Source organism: Ictalurus furcatus, chromosome 13 (assembly GCF_023375685.1).
Source record: "Ictalurus furcatus strain D&B chromosome 13, Billie_1.0, whole genome shotgun sequence".
In the NCBI taxonomy this organism is placed as follows: Eukaryota; Metazoa; Chordata; class Actinopteri; order Siluriformes; family Ictaluridae; genus Ictalurus; species Ictalurus furcatus.
Window position 1 is genome coordinate 4,986,469 of NC_071267.1, and position 18,967 is coordinate 5,005,435.

The 18,967-nt window shown below is 40.3% G+C and overlaps 3 protein-coding genes across 5 annotated transcripts in view; 1 reads left to right on the forward strand and 2 right to left on the reverse strand.

The window, feature by feature from the left end:
• Positions 1-158: 158 nt before the first annotated feature.
• On the reverse strand, positions 159-6,956 carry cntd1 (cyclin N-terminal domain containing 1). 3 transcript variants are annotated; one of them, XM_053639368.1, is made up of 7 exons: positions 6,362-6,956; positions 6,045-6,120; positions 5,765-5,945; positions 5,051-5,213; positions 4,776-4,920; positions 3,834-3,930; positions 159-1,499 (listed from the first exon to the last, which is right to left on the reverse strand). In XM_053639368.1, exons 1-7 carry the CDS (start codon positions 6,558-6,560, stop codon positions 1,398-1,400), a joined length of 963 nt encoding a protein of 320 aa, XP_053495343.1. In that variant the 5' UTR covers positions 6,561-6,956; the 3' UTR covers positions 159-1,397. The 3 variants fall into 3 exon arrangements, with proteins under 3 accessions (XP_053495343.1, XP_053495345.1, XP_053495344.1); XM_053639370.1 differs by lacking the exon at positions 159-1,499 and adding an exon at positions 1,889-2,081; XM_053639369.1 differs by lacking the exon at positions 159-1,499 and adding an exon at positions 2,490-3,004.
• On the forward strand, positions 6,935-10,980 carry LOC128616681 (cytochrome c oxidase assembly factor 3 homolog, mitochondrial). The gene is made up of 2 exons (XM_053639371.1): positions 6,935-7,181; positions 9,982-10,980. The coding sequence occupies exons 1-2, from the start codon at positions 6,983-6,985 to the stop codon at positions 10,086-10,088; spliced, it is 306 nt and encodes a 101-aa protein (XP_053495346.1). The 5' UTR covers positions 6,935-6,982; the 3' UTR covers positions 10,089-10,980.
• Positions 10,981-12,872: 1,892 nt separating this feature from the next.
• wnk4a (WNK lysine deficient protein kinase 4a) overlaps positions 12,873-18,967 on the reverse strand; it is a 52,552-nt gene continuing 46,457 nt past the window's right edge. Inside the window, exons 13-19 of the mRNA XM_053640400.1 lie at positions 18,364-18,412; positions 18,136-18,225; positions 15,708-16,540; positions 15,431-15,527; positions 14,143-14,875; positions 13,830-14,035; positions 12,873-13,030 (exon numbers count right to left, since the gene is read on the reverse strand). Of these exons, the coding sequence (XP_053496375.1) occupies positions 12,894-13,030; positions 13,830-14,035; positions 14,143-14,875; positions 15,431-15,527; positions 15,708-16,540; positions 18,136-18,225; positions 18,364-18,412 (2,145 nt within the window). The 3' untranslated portion in view covers positions 12,873-12,893. The remainder of the gene's footprint in view (positions 13,031-13,829; positions 14,036-14,142; positions 14,876-15,430; positions 15,528-15,707; positions 16,541-18,135; positions 18,226-18,363; positions 18,413-18,967) is intronic.

Below are 18,967 nucleotides of genomic sequence, written 5' to 3' on the forward strand. Positions count from 1 at the left end.
TGCATAGAAAAAAATATCTCGATGTTTATTGGACAGTGTGCGCTTCGCTTTTCCTGCTTGGGTGCATGGCTTCTCCATATGATGACTGGGAGAGCTCTCAAAGGGGCTGAACCTCGTAACTAACTGACAATCACTCAAAGGGTAATGACTGACATCCATCCATCTTCTATACCGCTTACTCCTTTTCAGGGTCATGGGGAACCTGGAGCCTATCCCAGGGAGCATCGGGCACAAGGCGGGGAACACCCTGGACAGGGTGCCAATCCATCGCAGGGCACAATCACATACACACTCACACACCCATTCATACACTACGGACAAATCTGGGTTTTAATCCACATATTTTTAATTTTTAATTTTTAATTTTAATCCACATTAAGTCCGATGCCTTTTTGTGAGTGACTACAAACCAAGGAAGAACCAAGCAGCCTTAAAGCTATAGACAAATGGCCCATAAAATAATTCTTATACCATGGTTGTGTATGTATGCTAGCCATGGGTTATGGTTTCAAATATATGTCTGTTCTTTGTGCAGGTGCTTAAGTGTCAGTGTGGAGCGTGGTAAAATGATTGTGACTGTAGATTTGGCTCACTTTGATGTAATGGAGTATCACTGTCACAGACCAGTTTAACACAATCTACAATTTTTGATTCATTGTGTGATTGGGTCATTAAACATTTTCAATTCTGAGGGCAGACTAATGCATCATGCTACTGCTAAATGAAAACACTGGTTTAAATAACAAAACAAAACAAAACAAAAAAAAAAAAAAACATGGACACTGACCCCTCTGGCACTCTGGCTGGACTTCAAGCTCAGCAAGCTCGAGTGAGGAAATGAGCCCAGTTAGGAGTTACCATGACAACAGTACTGTCCACTGATTTCAAATCACGGATCTAAAAATCTACTTGACCAATTTATTCAGCATGTAATTGAAAATTGTAACAATGCAGTGCAATATCATAAATCACCAAATAATAACAGATGGGAGCTCAAATTTTATCTATCAATATTTAAACTTTCCGTTCTAACTACGTTTGAGCTACTTTTTACACAATGATGGGACAGTGAGTTACTTTTTGCATTTCGAAAATAGCACAGTTATTTCTGTAGGAAATAGTCTCCTTCAAACACTACTGATCAAACACTACTGATCAAACACTACTGATCAAACACTACTGGCCAAACACTACTGATCAAACACTACTGGTCAAACACTACTGGTCAAACACTACTGGCCAAACACTACTGATCAAACACTACTGGTCAAACACTACTGGTCAAACACTACTGGCCAAACACTACTGGTCAAACACTACTGGTCAAACACTACTGATCAAACACTACTGATCAAACACTACTGGTCAAAGTTTTCTGATCAAATGTTTCATTAGGGTTATTTTACTTTGTTCTTGGTGATGTGCATGACGGTCACACGAGTAAAGTCCATGATGCTCTTTGCTGAGATACCAGTGATCAGAGTGAGCTCTTCCACTACCTAGAGTATAAATGCACATGCACATGTGGATTATAAATTTAGTCTGCAGTCCATACAGAATCCTAATACTAAACAAAATGTTGTAGCTTAATGTAATACTGCATGTTACTGTTGTAATGAGAGAAGTATTAATCAGTTTTAAAAATCAAGTATCAAAAATCTGTGTACCTATGGTCAGTCAGGTCCATAAGTATTTGACAGTGACACAATGTTCATAGTTTTGCCTCTGTACACCACCTCAATGGATTTGAAATGAAGTAATCAAGATGTGATGAAGTGCAGACTTTCAGCTTTAATTCAATGGGTTTAACAAAAATATTTCAGTAATGGTTTAGGAATTACAGGCATTTTTTTACATAGTCTCTCTATTTTAACAAGCACCAAAGTAATTGGACAAATGACTAATAAGCAGTTTCATGGCCAGGTGTGGCTTGTTTCACCGTTGTTAGATGACAAACTAAGGGGATAAAAGGTCTGGTGTTGATTTCAAGCAGTGAATTTGCATTTGGTAGCTGTTCATGGAAACTCTCAATATGTGGTCCAAAGACATGCTGATGCAGGTGAAGGAGGTCAGTCATTAGGCTGAAAAAACAAAACAGACCTATCAGAGAGATAGCAGAAACTTTAGGAGTGAATAAAAAAATTGGTAGATTCTTTAATAGAAGGAATGCACTGGTGAGCTCAGCAACACCAAAAGGCCTGGAAGACCACGGAAGACAACTAAAGTGGATGATCACCGAATTCACACCATGAACCCCTTCACACCATCTAGCCAAGTCAAGAACACTCTGGACGAGTAGGTGTATCGTTGTCAAAGATTACAATGAAGTGACAACTTCAAGAATGTAAATACAGTGGGTTTACCTCAAGATGCAAACTACTGGTAATACTCAAGGAAGAAAGAAAGAAAGAAAGACCAGATTAGACTTCGCTAGAAAACATCTAAAAAAAAGTTCTGGAACAGGATTCCTTGGACAGATTAAACCAGATTGATGGGAAGAGAAGGGTTTGGATAAGGAAAGGAATGGCTCATGATCCAAAGCATACCACATCATCTGTTAAACTTGGTGGAGGAAGTGTTATGGCATGGGCATGTAAGACTGCCAACGGAACTGGATCACTGGTGTTTATTGATGATGTGACTGCTGACATAAGTAAAAGGATGAATACTGAAGTGTATAGTGCTATACTTTAAATTATTCTTCAGCCAAATGCTGAATAAATTCAATCAAATGCTGCAAAATTAAATGGACAACGCTTTACCGTACAGATGGATAATGACCCAAAGCAGGCATAGAAATGGAATGTTCTTAAATGGGTTAGTCACCTGACCTCAACCCAATTAAGCATGCTTTTCACTTACTGAAGACAAAACTGAAGGTAGAAAGACGTAAAATCAAGCAGCAATGGAAGGCAGCTGCAGTAGAGGCCTGGCAAAGCATCTCAAAGAAGGAAACTCAGCATTTGGTAATGTCCATGGCTTCCAGACTTCAGGCAGTCATCGACTGCAAAGGATTTGCATCCAAGTATTAAAACTAACCCTTATACTTATAATTATATTAGTTTGTACAATTACTTTTGAGTCTGTGAAAATGGGGGTACTCTGAAATAAATGACTATAATTCCTAAACGATTAATGCGATATATTTTTAAACACCTTGAGTGAAACCTGAAAGTCTACACTTCAATCACATCTTAATTGATGCATTTCAAATCCAACACAAATGTTTGGTGAACAGATGCAAAATTACGCAAAAACGCTGACTCAATTCTTTACTTTATATAAGAACTGTTAAGAGGAATGCCATTATTGTTCATGTAGTGGGTAGGTCTAAGGGTCTAAGAACTTGTAGCTCCAGTTCCAGTTGGCCTATTGACATACAGATTAAAGCACATACCTCGCTTACAGACCCACCCAGCCATGAAAAATATATGCTAGGAACTGGGACAGAGCAAAAAATATTGATTGGCTGGGGGTCTCTGAGAGCTGTATTTGAAGGCACCACCTTAACTGTGGTTATATTCGCCCGTGTGCGCGCGTGTGTGTGTGTGTGTGAGCTAGAGAGAGATGGAAATCATAACCCAAAATTGCCATTTTTATATTCCACTTCCACTAATGAGCCTAAAACAATGCTTAAAACACAACAGAATTCCCAAGAGAATTTTTAGTTATTTTATCAAGAGTTTAGTTAGCAACAAAGAAAAAACGAACAACCTGAAACTCTTTAGAGATATTTTGCAAAACAATGTTTTGTCTTACAACATTTCATAAAGAAAACAGCAAACAATCTGTTTACCGAACATGGTCCGGTTGTAAGTGCAGTACAGACTTACCTTCTCCCAAGCAGATGTTTGGTAGATGAAAGCAGCCACAGCAATCACTCCAACCCCTAACAACATGCAATCTTCAGTCACAGGCACAAACTTGGCCCTGTTACACACAGAGGAAACAACCAATGAGAAGCAAGAGCATTCAGTGTGTGCCAATCAGTGGCACCTTGCTGTAGTGATGAGACCATGCTCTAAAACATTCTAAGCATGTGAACGAACAGAAAAACAATAGGTACAAGGGTGTATGTTCACTCTGCAGTGCAGTGGAAATATATTTGTAACACAACATGACTCCTACAGCCGTAAGTTGTATTTTTTATTTCACTTTTTATCATGTCTTAGTAGCAATTCTGAAATGCATGACGATTAAGAGTTCAAAAATCAATGCAGAATGCAGAAATCATGAGGCAATAAGAAACTATAAAGGGCATTCCTTTATATCCTGGAAAAAGACCCCTTTTCAGGCCCATCTTTCCTTCTTGGATTATAACCACACCCCTGAGTTTGACTTAGGGATGTGATTGGAGGGTGACTGTGTTTCAGTGTGGCATGACTGCAACATGCTGATGATAGTGAAATGCAGCTGGGATCTACATTTACTTCTGACATGAGTAGAGCATTTAATTCTTCTTCTTCTTTTTTTTTTTTTTTTAAAGCAAACAAAAAAAAGCAAGGCACTGCAAATTGTTTTTCACTGAAGTGCTCGAGTGATATAAGAGCAATGCAATGAATGTTTTGCGTTTCAGTGTGTAACGTTTTCTGCATGTCACAAATGTAAATAAATAAATAAATAAATAAATAAATAAATAAAGCAGTAGAATTTGTGTAGTGTATTTCACTTTTTTTCAGTGGCTTGACTGCATTTCGCTCTATCACAGAATCTTCAACACACACACACACACACACACACACACACACACACACACACACACACACTGTAGTTACCGTTGATCTGGAGAGGGGCTGAGACATCCAGTTACAGCCATGAGTAATGAGCTGTAGATTGACTCTCTCTGCAGGTAAACAAATTGAAGAACATACCTGCACAGGTGATGCAAGTGTACAACAGGTGTTGTCGGGTCATTGTGGCCTATAGGAAACACACAAGGCCATTTGATATACCACAGCAAAAGTATGACAAGCTGATCTGACCATAGTGAGCTCTCACTTAAAAGTAAGTCCAGCTTACAAGATAGTTTTACCAAAAACTTTAACTTTACCAAGAACTTCTAGGAGAGTCTCCGCATATGACAGAGGATTTGGAATGTTCACTTTGAAGTCCAAAGTTTTCAAGATGAGAAGTTCTGAGTCTAATATTTTCTGTTTGGGGCAGTCAGTACCAACCATCTGAAGGTATCTCAATGCAGAACTGTTCTCAATCACCTGTATTCGACATAGAATCTCATTATAACATACTAACAGTATAACTGATCACTTCCAACTTATCTTTATACTCTTACATTTAGAGGTCGACCGATAGTGGATTTTACAGATACCGAAGTCGGGCGGTACCTGCCGAAAACCGATTAATCAAACGAGTGATTTTAAAACTGATACTGAATGAAAACATACCACTCAAAATAAAATACTGCTGAACTTCATTACTAAAATAAACAGTACTGACTGTACCATGAACAGTTACATTACAAATAACTACACTACAAATAACACTACAAATAACAAGTAAAAATAGAGACATCGAAAATGAATCAAAAAACACTTCAAACAACACAACAAAATTGATCAGTGATAGTTTTTATTTCGCCTCTAGAGGCCGCTCTCGTACTGTATAACGACAGCAGACTCTTCTCAGCCGCTCACACAACCGGGAAAAACTATCGGTGTGGATTTTTGCAGATAACCGATAGTTCCAGCACTCAGTTATCAGTGTCGATTAATCGGCAAAACCGATCAATCGGTCGACCTCTACTTACATTGGTATGTAGGGTTACTTTGCTGGCGATTTGCACGCTTGAAATAATGAAGAGACAGAATTTGTCTCTCAGACTCTGAAAGACCAGCTCTTCGTAGGTTCCTCTGGCTGCACACACACTGCCGTCACACACCTCACTCTTCTGCTGAGATAATACATTCTCAATGTGCTTCAGCATAAATCTGAAGTAAGAAAATCAAGATTGTTAATGATTTTTGGGGGTGGGGGGGGTATGTCTGAGAAGTAAAATACAGCTATATGTAACCTGTTTTGTGACTTGCCTCTCTAGTATTTCAATGGCATGATAAGCCACTAAAGGGTCAAGTCTAAACTCCTCACAAATAAGGAATGCATGTTCTGTAAGTGCAAAAAAATATATATATATATGATAACAGTAGAGACATTTAGACTTGGGCAGTGATTAAAAGCAGTGTAACACTACAGCTCAGGGAAAACATGTGTATAGGAAAGGTCACTGTATGTGTTGTTCTCTGAAAGGAAATAGTTGGACTTAAAATTTGAAACGTAAAGTTAAAAACTACATCAAACATCCTCAACGTATCCTAAAATACACCAAGTGAAGTCGAATTTAACCCACCAACTACTCTTCTGTCTTTAAAATTCCCACACACACTTGAAACATTCTCCAAGCTCGACTTGTTTTGGTTGCTAAGGGTGCTCAGGAAGTCTGATAAAAGCTCAAAAGACGCTTCACCAAATCTTATGTTTCTCTGATGGTTCAGTGAAGATGTTGACAGTCTTTTGGCCAGTGTGGGCTTAAGTTTGAGGTTGTTCATAACTATAGCAACGATGTTTTCTCCAACTATATCACGGCTATATCACACTACCTCAACAGCACACTAGAGGGCGACCTTCTTCTTCTTCTTCTTCTTTAACCGTTTCAACCGGATCTTCCGGTTTTCTGACAACCGCTAGCGTGAAAGTAACGCATATGCACACGACTAAATAATAATAAATAAAAAAATTTAAAAAATAATAATAATAATAATAAAAACATTTAAAACATAAGCATGTCGTGTGACAAAATTATATAATAACACTGCACGTATGTTAATTATATTAAACTAAGCCGAGCTAGTATTTTGACATACTAACGCATTTAGTATGCGTTTCTAAAGCGCGGCCCCATTGCGCACATGTAACGCATCTTTGACTGTTTAAAATACACACAAGCACACACACGCGCGCTCGCAAAAGCATGGCTGACCAGGAAGGTAAAGGTAAACCTGAAGGCGAATTTGCCAGGAGGATAGATCCGACCAAGGACAATCTGACACGAGAACAGCTGCAATTCATCCGGCAAGCGGAACTTGCTAACTGGAAGAAGAAGAGCCAAAAACTCCGCACCCGAAATGTCATAACAGGACTCGCCATTGGAGCCCTGGTGATGGGGATCTGTATCCTTAACTACCATTACACAAGGTTATTGAGGCTAGTCAGCTAGCTAGTTAGCTATATTTATTAAATAGGAAATGTAATTTAGTTTCATTTATTGACAAGTCACTAAATAACGAGTTATGTTTGTTTGTTTGTTTGTTTGTTTGTTTGTTTTGGTAAACAACCCGTTAGTCTTATTTAAACTAGCTAAATCCAAGACAAGCGCACTTATACAGTGAGTAGGACGCGATTTGGGCTGCTATTATTATTATTATTATTATTATTATTATTATTATTATTATTATTACACTGCTATTAACGGGTTCATTTAGGATTTAGACAGGAGGGAAATCTAGGGGTATATATATAATATAAAATCAGAAGCAGTGTTGCTAATTCTTTTCGAGGAGAAGTAGCTGATGCATGCACGTTGAAGATGTCGTCATAGTGTTATTTGCATATTTTTTTGCGTTGTCATGGTCATATGCATATCAGAATGTGTTACATGGAGAAGGGGGAAAAAAAATTAGAAGACACTGTGAATATAATAGATTTATTTTTATTTGGACTTGAAAACAATAGATTACAACTCATTTCTTTGGTGTAAACAATCCACTTTAAGTCATTTGTTAACTGTAAATAATCTGACGAGCGTGCTGAATATGAAACGTTATATATTTATCTCTTAAAGACAGGACGGGTTAGCCCGGATTAGGGATGGGCGATATGGGTTTAAAACTATATCACGATATTTTCTGGTATTCATTGTGATAAGGATATCACTGACGATATAAATGTAGTACCGTGCGCCACTGTTTATGGCTACAAGTGATCACTGTGATCTTGAGAGCGTCAGAAACACAAACACGGATCTAAAAATAAAACTGATTTTCTGTAACCGAACCAGTTCCAGATTGTAGAGGTAACGGTAGCTCCTCGTTTAGCGATGAACTCCTCCTCAGCGTCACGTCCGCCTTCCGTCGTACTCGTTTCCGCTCTGCACGTGAGCTGCGGACGGGTCGCAGACCGTCGCTCACAGAAATACGTCATCGATTAGGTTTATCGTTATTATCGCGAGAAGACTCATTCTTATCGTGGGGAGAATTTCTACCGGTATATCACAAACGATAAGAAATCGCCCATCCTTAGCACGGGTGGCCCATTTATTATACCTGCCAGTCCTCTAAACGGGGTAGCAACGGTACAGTGTAATTTAATCTGTGTTCTGTTACACAAGACGTGTCTGGAGCCATGGAAACGAGAACTTTTGCAAACATTTCCCAGACCTTTTTCAGCAATAGGGAAAAGTCTAAGCTAGCAAAACAAAAAGACAATTTATGATTGAAATGTTCTGATTTATGAAGCACCATAATTACCAGTAATCCAATCATCAATATATTAGAAATAATTGTAATAAATATAATAATTATTACAAATATATGTGTGTTTGGTAAGTATTCAGACCCCTTATGGTTCTTGCACAGTTTATTGTATCACTTTAGATTTAAATGGATTAAATGGACCTTTTTTTTTTCTTTTCTTTTTTTTTTGGCCCTCAGTATACTGTACACGCAATAAACTATCATTTCAACTCGCAAACAAGTTTTTAGAAATGCTTGCAAATTTATGAAAAACCCAAACGTGAAATCTAATTTAGTTAAGCTGCAGTTATTCGAGTCTTCTTGTGTAAGCCTCTACCAGATTTGCAAACCTGGATTTGGGTGGTTTCTCACATTCCTCCTAGCAGATCCTCTTAAGCTCAATCAGATTGGATGGGGAGAGTCTGTGAATTGCTGTCTTCATGTCTCCCCACAGATGTTCCATGGGGTAAAGTCTGGGCTTTGCCTGGGCCACTCAAGAACATAAAATTTTTTTTTCCTCAAGCTACTCTACTAATATTCTTCAGTCAAGGACCTCTCTGTATTTGACATGATGACATTCATCCTTCCTTCAATTATGACCAGTCTCCCTATTCCTGCTGCTGAGAAGCACCCCAATGGCATAATGCTGCCACCATCATGCTTCACCATAAGGATGGTATTAACCAGTTGGTGAGCTGTACCTGGTTTTGCCAGATGTATTCTTGCCTTATCAAACCAGATGAGGTCTCATAGTCCTTGGCTTCCATCTAGCCACTCTGCCATAAAGGCCTGACTGATAGATTATTTCTGAGATGGTTCTCCTTCCAGCAGTTTCTCCCATCTCTGCGGAGGACTTCTGAAGCTTTGTTAAAGTGGGCATTGAGTACTTGGTCACTTCCCTGACCGAGGCCCTTTTAGCCTGGACTCGGTTTCTTGGACTTTATGGCTTGGCTTTTTGTCTGACATGCACTGTTATGCTGTTATGACCAGCTGCGAACGAGATGCAGAGTTTCTGGCAGCGTTCCTGAGGAGTCATGAGTAATGGCCTCCAGTTGAGTAATGTTCTTCGGTTTGAACTATTTCAATTGCTTTTGTTTGATTTATTCATTGCCAACAGTGGGAAGTCTGTCTGTTTTGACAATAAACCTGATTTGCAATGGGGGTTGAATCATTTTGATTACAACTGTACGTGAGTATAATTTGGAGTGGTGTAGCCAAGGGTCTAACGGATATATTTCAGTTTTTGATTTTTAATAAATTTGCAAACGTTAATGGCCAAAAAATGTAACCCAGTATATCAATGAAGCATGCAAGAAAGTGGAAGGGTCTGAATACTTTCCGAACCCGCTGTATAAATGCAGCGGTTTTACAATGAAAGCCTTTCTCTATAAATATACTGCATCGGAAGTACAGCTAGCAATTTTGTAAAAGTGTACAAGCCTTGACTAAGTCTCACCAGATGGGTATACGTTCTTCTCTGTGTCTCAAGAAAGGATCATGGATGAGATAGATGAAGAAGCAAAGGTGTCTGCCAGGATGCGAAACTCAAAGACCGGAGCAAACTAACTGGATTGGATGAACTGGATGCCAAAAGATGTTTTGTACTATGCTTTGCACCAGTGAAAGGAAATCGTGTTTTTGGTCTATTCTTAAACGGCTCTCTGCCTCGTCCATAAGTGAACTACACCGAGAATGAAATAATTCTGTTATCAGCGCTCCCATTACTTATTTCTGGAGACATGTTCCAGTACACTTGGCCCTAATATTCAGACGTCACATAAAGTGTTGATCAGCTGTGTTCTATTATAATGTAATCTAAACTAGATGTGTATACTAAACACTTGTGTAAAAACTAACGCGTGTACCATTCCTTGCCTACAAACTACACCATGGGTCTTTTAGTCTTGTCCACAAAGGGTCGATGTGGTTTTTCCATTCTAACCAAGCAAGAACACACTTTCTGGATAAGGTTGAAGACTCCTGAACTGATTATGTTATCTAATAAGAATATTAACTAGACGCATATTCTAGTGTTTGGGGTGCAGCGTAAAGTTCCTGGAGCAGAATAGGACAGCAATGAGCCAGTGCACGACTCTGTCCAGTATGGAGTCATTTAAGACTCCGTGGATTATTCAAGACTACCAGATGCTTCTCTGTTCGTTCATGAAGATTTCTACAAGAAAGCCACAGACTGGAAGAACAGTGCTGATGTGAACGAGAATTACAGTCAATAATTGTGAGGAATTGAATCAACGTGCCACAAGAGGGCACTGCTACACCTTATTCTCCACGGAAAGCGCGTGATCTCTGACACATGGGTTCAGCACTGCACAGACCTTTGGCCATGTAATGGAAAAACTGTTGATAATGTTTAAATGGTAAATAATTTTAAGCTGTAAAGGTTTTGATTTTTGCAACATAAATAAATGTCTGATATGTGCCATAGCCTTCAAATGCACATTCAAATGTTATTCATTTATATTTTTATTTATTTGTACAAATAAACATTTTTAGCATAAAGTATATTCAAATTCATCTTGGGTATAAAAAAAAAAAAAAGAAAGAGGAAAAAAAGTAAAGACAATGCATGGCAGTATAGCAGCTTTGCAAACAGGCATCACATTCTGTAAAACAATACATTTTTATCACGTATTTTTAATTCACTGCTTATTTAAAGGCAACATGTTATTTCACAGTTTGTGATTAATTATTAATAATATTTTTATTAATAGAGGGATGGTAAGGTAAACAAATAATTTCTATTAAATTTAAACAACCTCACGTAAGCTTTTTATCCCTTTAAAGTCATTTACGTATACACCTTTAGGTAAGAAATAGATTACAAAATATTTATTCATGAAACAATACTCTTTTTTTTTTTTCCTTTTTTTTTTTTTTTTTTTTACACCAGGCAACAATCTGGCTTTGATTTCCCAAGTAATACAGAAAGATCTTCAAACCAAAGTGCATCAAAGCAAAAGGAGCTAAAACATCATCAGAGAGATAACAAGTTATTTACCCTAGGCTCGGCTGTATAGTCTGCAACTTAAATCTGATCTGCTGAAGTGCTGTGTGCATTTTGGCTGATTAGTAGCCTCCGTATATCGTTATAAATCAGTGAATGTATGTCCAAAAAAGGCATTTCCATCTATGCACTCGAGCAAAGAGTAGAACTGAACTGCACTGCTTCAAGATCTTTCAAAAATATCTTAACTTACTATCATGCTTGTATAATGCACAATTCAGTTCAACTGTACATCCATCAGATCCGTGTCTCCAGTTTTGATTCACATTAATAATATAATAAAAAGTGAAAGGTAAAAAATAGACACGTGTAGCGGAACATATACCCTAGGAACTAAAATGCGCATTTACATAAAGTATACAGTATATCAGGCAGCAGTTTAATGTCATGTTAAATTGGTTTTCTTTGATCAGGATTATTAAGTCATGTCACATTTACTACAGCACAATATCAGGAAACATTCAGGAGAGATACACTGTCCAGTGGATTTTCTGTTACGCGCTCTCTCTCTCTCACTCACTCTCTCTCTCTCTCTCTCTCTCTCTCTCTCTCTCTCTCTCTCTCACACACTCTCTCTCTCTCTCTGTCTCACCACACAGCCAAAAGAATCACATGCCTGTTCAGCAGGTCTGACAGCTGCATCTACAGGCGGTTTATTTTAGAAAAGTGCAAAGGACATGGCCAGGCTTGAGTCATTAGTGAGCCACTGGTGAGCTATCAGAAATAGGCAGGTTACTCTCGTGTCACTGAGCTCACCGTAGAAACGACAGCGACAACGGCATCCTCACAGCAGCACAGTTTTTGCATGGCAGTAGTGGAAGTTCATTTTGCAGTTTGTCTGTTTGATTTGTAGGACTGTACACAACACCGAAGTCTATGCATGGTCTCATATATTAGTATTCAAGTACACAGTGTGTTTTACGCTCTGGAGTTAAGAATATGTTTTCCTTGGGTTGCAGACTAACAGTGGTGGAACACTGCTAGCATCATCAGGGACAGTGACTGTGATCCTATAACTGACAGAACAGGAAGTGCTGCTGACACACACTCGTCCGCCAGCAGCGAAAGGCTTTTATCGGTCTGTGTAAAGTCTTCTTTCCTCAGTAGGATGAGAAAGAGAACAGCAGGCATGCGCTGGATGAGGTAGTCTAATCTAGTTCTGCCAACAGGCTTGGTTATGGATGTTTACTGTGAAAGAAGAGAGAGTGGGGGGGACATGAAAGGTTTTTAAAAACATAAGGCACAAATGTGTTTGAAATGTTCATATATTATACTAGAATCTATTAGGACTAATGCTGGTGAAACTGCAAAGAGCTGAAGTTACCCTTGCATGGAACAGGCACTATTTAAGTGGAGCATACCATTCTGGTAAGGTCAGGAGTAAAGGTCGTCACCCCATTAGCAGATCGTTCCTGTGAACTGCTGCTGCTGCCGCTGCTGCTGCCGCTGCTGCTGCCACTTACAGAGGTCTTTCTTATTATCCCTGTGAAGCAATCAGAGCAACAGAAAACATTTGCTTTTTTTTTTTTATTCACTTCACTAAAGAGTATAGGGTTTCAGCGCCGGGACTGGGATCCTGTGGGAATCAAAACAACAAAGTCGTGAGAGTGTTTTTGCTCTAATGTGGGCAAGCGCGGTCGGGCGGATATGAGGCTTGTGGGACAAAGAAAGGCCACGTTCATTAACAGGAGAGTGTATTGGACATGGCACTCTACTTGCGCAGCTCTGTGCATGACATTTACTACGTTCATTCATCTACATTATCTGCTCATGGTTGGGGAATATCACAGGCTGGTATAAACAGAAATAGATGTAGAAGGTACGATTGGCCAAGAGTGTCTGCAGGAACATGAAGGTGTGGGATTTAAAAAAAAAAAAAAAAGTCCTGTGCACAATATTATCATATCATTCCTCAAAATTAATGAGTCTTTATTGGTCACATATACATATGCACAGTGAAATTGTTTTCTTCGCATACCCCAGCATGTCAGGAAATTGGGGTCAGAGCGCTGGGTCAGCCATGATACAGCGCCCCTGGAGCAGAGAGGGTTAAGGACCTTGCTCAAGGGCCCAACAGTGGCAGCTTGTCAGTGCTGGGGCTTGAACCCCCGACCTTCAGTAACCCAGAGCCTTAACCACCAAGCCACCACTGCCCCGGCATAACAACACAAATAACCAGATTGGTCTTTTTGTCTAATCTGTCACGTTCGTTATTTTGCTTATATAATGGCTGTGATCAAGATTTCAACGTAGGGATAATTTACTTCAACCCCAAGCTATACCTGTTATAGGGAGAATATCCAGTCTCTGAAGGCTGTCACGACGAGTTGAAGGAAAGCCTCCTCCCTTAGACAGCCGACGCTGTCGACTGGACAACATGGTTGCAGGCGAGAGGATGCACGGAGGAGGAACTTTCCCCATCCGCTCATAGAGCTCCTCAATTTCTCGCTTCTGTACCGCCTGCAGAGTCTGCACCTCAGACAAATGCCTGAGAGACAGAATGATAATCATTAGCGATCCTGTAAAACAATTCATGAGTAAATTAATTTGTTGATTTGTTGAATGTTTTTAACAGCAATCCAATCAGATGCTCACTTCTTCCTCAGCTCCTGCAGCTCATCCCACATCTCCTCGTCCTCACTTTCAGATTCGTCACTGCTCATGTAGGAACTGGTGCGTGTGTAGCTCATCCACATGTTGTGGTGAGGGACAGAACATTGAGGGCTGTCCATAATCCCGTCCCCGAGACCCCCATCGGGATCCATAATGACGCAAAGCCCGCTGTCTACTGATGTCCCAGTCAAAGACTGTACAGAACCAAGCCTTCGGGTTTTCTTCTTCCTCTGCTGCTGCTCCTCCTGGGCCTTGTCATCTTCGTCGGGCTCCTCGTCGCCACTCTGCTGTACCTCCGCTTTCTCCTCTTCTTTGGTCTCAGCAGTCCAGGTCATTTTAGCATCTTGTTGAGATTGTTCATGGAGGCAGAACGCATCATAAGGAGCCTCAGACAACAACTTCTGCTCAAGGTCCAATGATTGGCTTTGGTCATGAGTAGCATCCAAGAAGTGTTTAGCTTCAGGAACATCTATGTGGAGGTGCTGAGAGAAGGTGGCATTCAGGGTGGAAATTTTGTTTCTCTCTACCCCTGATTGCCCCTTAGTTTGATTATCATGTGAGGAACCAATGGAAATCTTGGTTAGAATGTCTGGTGAAACAGCAGGTGTCAGGGCCGGAGTAGTGTTGGGGCTTTTGATAGCAGGTGAAGAGGGAGGTGGGATCACCTTTGTAGGTGAAACCTGGAAGCGCCCGACTGTTACTACTGGTTTTGACTCTAAAGAAGAATACAAAATAGCATGATGAATAGACAAAAAAAAAGAGTAAAGTATTAAAAGCAGACATATAATGTACATACATATAGTATGTTCTTATTTGATCAAGTAGACCTTGTGATATTTTGTTACACCAGTGGTACCCTACCACATTAATATCAGTTACTGCATTACATAAACACATACGTAAGAAATGTGGGTACGATGGTTTGTAAAAAAAGCAAGGGCTTTTAGCTGCGTTGGTATGGTTTGGGCAGCACTCACACTTACAGGCTGTATTCCAGGGAACATTACAGCACATTGGTTATGGTTATGCAACACCTCTAAAGTCATAGCTAATGGCTGGTACTGTCTTCCAACACCAATATGGGCAAGCCAAGTCTACACAAAAGCACACTAACTTGCAGTGCTCAAGACAGAAAGAGAACCAGATTGCCTGTTACGTAATTACCTAACACCCATATGCAGTAAAGGCTTTTTTTTTTTTTAAATTACAAAATAGATGATGTCCCTTTATTGCTGTTTGTGTGCATGTGATGATCTCTAGACCGTCTTACCAGAGCTGACAGGAGATTCTCTGTGCTCACACAAATTACTGGTACTAGTGTCTGGTTCTGCTGATGGGGAAAGGGATCTTGGACTGGAGGAAGAAGCCTTATAAAAGATAAAAAATAAAAGCAAGAACATTAATATTAGTCTTGAATTACTAATCATGGAAGATTATTCTCTAACTGAGAATTGCAACAGGAATGCAACATGCAAGCATGAGTGGGCCACAATAATTCTAGCAGTAATTCTCTCACCAACCGCACTTTCACAGTCTGCAGGACTCACCATGCTCTCTGGACTAGGTCTTGGGGAAGATGACAATCCAGAGGAAGATGATCTGGAGAGGCTTGCTTGGCTCAGTGACGGTCTGGGAAAAGCTTCTGTATATCCTTGTGGGAGAGAATAGTTCGTAGGGTGGTGTTGGATGTGTGTAGGAAGACTACCCTGAACCCCTTTCTGTGGGACACTGCTGGACATTTGCTGCACATGAGTGTCTGTATGCGTGGGCATCCCAGGTGCATGTGTAAATGTGGAATGTGTCCTTTGAGCAAATCCATACACAGCATCCTGATTCAGATTCGGAGCATCTGGATTGTATGGTGGGTATATGCCATCTGCTTGCACAGGCAGTGTATAGTGGGGTGCATATGCCATAGGATACCCAGGCTGGGGTGGCATAGCATGGCTGAAGTGTGGTGGAAAGCCAGGAAGAGAAGGCAAGGGTGGCAGCATAGAGGCAGGCAGGTTAGGGGGAGGGATGAAGGACTGGGCCATGCTCATGGCCATGGAGAGCATGTTTGCCAAGGAGAAAAGCGGGGGTGTTTGTGGCGCCCATATGGTGGGCATGTGTGTGGTCATGGGATTACCATCAGCAGTGGCGCTTATGGAATCTGAGACATGAGGGCCAGAAGAGGCAGACGTGAGGTGGGAGGGGTTACTATGGACATGTGATCGTGAGGGATGAACAGTCTTGGGGGATCCAGGGTTTGGTGGGTACAGGTAGGGAAGTTGAGCAGAGCTGGTCATAATGGGCATCGGAAACTGCTGCATGTGGCCAAGATTTGAAAGGGACATGGTGGGATTGGATGGGTATGTGGTATGGAATGGGTGAGATGTTCCTGGAAGAGGAAACAATGAGCAAAAAAAAAAAATTAAATGAATGAAATACTAAAGTATGATCAGTTATTAAATTGTTTTGTATGAAGGTACCAAGGTTCATATGTTCAACATATCAACAGAAAAGCAAGCTTTTGTTGGAGGACAGAATAATATCTGAAGAACCTGTAGAAATACCAGTTCTTTGGGAATTGTTTAAAATGTTTAGATATCTAAAACAGTAATGCTAGATTTGAGCATCTTCCATATTTTTTCCCAATCCTCCACATTTGGTCACCTGCCAATTCCTAATCACCAGCCAGCTCTCACCTATAACACGACAACTACCAACCAGGTAGGGTGAAGGCTAACCTCCTTCTTTGCTTCCTTTAAGAAATGTGAAGGCAGCTGAACTCAGAGGAAAGCACTCTCCCTTCTTCCACATAACATGACAACACGGACAACCATGATTGGTTAGTGTTGCTGTGATTGACAGGAGAGATGGAGTATGTCATCCCTCTCACCCAGAGAGCACAATTAAATTTGCTCGCAGATGGATGTGGCATTTGGGGGATTTTAACTCATGTTCTTACGATTGGGTCAACACTTTTCTGGTGCACCCCACCATGTGAAAATATATTCCTTGGTTATGGAGGCAAAATAAAAGCAATACCTGATCAACAAAAATAAAGATATGTCACAACTTGAATCGAATGTCCTATCACTCATGCATTCACACGCTTCTTTAGGATTATCTTGTTTTCCACTGCTTTGTAACCTAGTAATGATAAATGACATTGTAATGACAGAGGCTTTATTCTCTGTGACATTCACCGAACAATAAAAGTATTTACCTTAACAGCTCTCTACCCCCACTCCAAACTTTAACTGAAACATAAAAGGCAGTCCTTGGCTACGCTGCAGTTACATAAAATTCAAATATTTTAATTGTATGAGAAAGTTTTACAACGAGTCTTAAGTTGTAAACCAGATGACTGCCTCTGGTTAAAGGAAAAATGGCAACTCGTGCTGAAACCACGCAAAAGCAAACAGTGGGGAAATATAACAGAGCTAACACGCCATAAAAGTGGTGTGGAGTGCCAGAAAGCAGCAGGACAGATTGCTCTATAAAAGGAAAAGAGCAGCTCTGACAATAGGAACAACAGGAAACCCAGAACACACTGAGGGGGTTCTGGTTTTCACAGGTTACCGGGTTTGGGAATTTTGGTTTATCGATTTACTCCACATTATTGCTGAGAAGAGGCATTCTTGGACAAATGAAGAGAAAGCATAAGGGACGTGATATTGGTCAACACATCGCCTTCCAGCTCTTTCTCTAATGGACGTCACACAGGCCACAAACAAGCAGCATTCAGGTGAGGTAATTACCCAGGTGGTTCTGGGACCGAATCCGACACACAAATACACAGTGAGGCTTTGAGCCCGGTTTGGGTAGCAGGCGCCAGCTAAAACTTAAATACAGTGGCTTGTGTGTTTTATTTTCTGCCAGTTGCTGCTACAGTGTGGAGGCAGAGCAGTAGCGAAGGCTATGGGAGAAATGATAGAATGTGTGCATAGATTGGAGGGATGGCTAAGGAGAGAAAGTGTGGCCACTCACCCAGTGTGTTATGGAAGGACTGTGAACGCAAGAGGGGTCGTACTGGTGATGTAATATCTCCGTTCTGCCCTGCCACGGAGCCATGGGACTCTGATTAGACACGCATATAGGAAGAAAAAAATGTTAGGTTTTATATAGTTTAATATAGCACTAATTATTTCATAGCACTAATGTTATAATTTATATAATTGTTCTTCAAACTGATGTTCTTACTGGGTTTATTCTTACCTGGCAGAGAGGAGGTGGAATGTGTCCGAGCAAGATTCTGCAGGTTTGGCTGCAAAGGAGAAAAGGGATCATTTCTATACATTTTCAACAAAAGCAAAGCGAATATGAAATTTTTTTTTTTTTTTTACATTTCCTCTAGCAAAGATTTATAATACATGCTTTATAGCTTGCCGTGTAGCAGTGCTTTCTTTTAAATCAAAGCTTAAATGGTTGACAGTTTAAGATAAATTCGAAAGGCGTGCGGTTACTGCACTACCTCTTAGTCACTACCGTAACGTCCTGTAATGGAGGACTCTTAAGGCTTGATTAAGATGGCTGTTGATGTCTCACTCATATACATACAAAAACACATTTGTTGGCACTTGCTCATTACAAGCGTTTGAGACTACTTAGGTCATCATTGCCAACACCTATAAAGAAGTCTCTAAGGCTGGGCGGGGAAGCGAAACGAGCTTTACCGAAGAAACACAAACACTGGTCAGTTCCTACGTGTACAAACAGACAGATGGGCGACAGCTTGCGCAGGCAACCCCAAACACAAACCCCTTAGTTCATTTAAATAAGCCCCACAAGGCTGGGGTTGGTCCTCGTATATCTCTTTCGG

Excerpts from the sequence above, each read along its gene's own strand:
- LOC128616681 (XM_053639371.1), top strand. The coding sequence starts at position 6,983 with ATGGCTGACCAGGAAGGTAAAGGTAAACCTGAAGGCGAATTTGCCAGG. Across the intron at positions 7,182-9,981 it reads AGCCCTGGTGATGGGGATCT|ATGGGTATACGTTCTTCTCT; the intron begins GTATCCTTAACT and ends AAGTCTCACCAG.
- cntd1 (XM_053639368.1), bottom strand. The coding sequence starts at position 6,560 with ATGAACAACCTCAAACTTAAGCCCACACTGGCCAAAAGACTGTCAACA. Across the intron at positions 6,121-6,361 it reads TAAAGACAGAAGAGTAGTTG|AACATGCATTCCTTATTTGT; the intron begins GTGGGTTAAATT and ends TTGCACTTACAG. Across the intron at positions 5,214-5,764 it reads AAGTAACCCTACATACCAAT|GTGATTGAGAACAGTTCTGC; the intron begins GTAAGTAGAGGT and ends TGTCGAATACAG.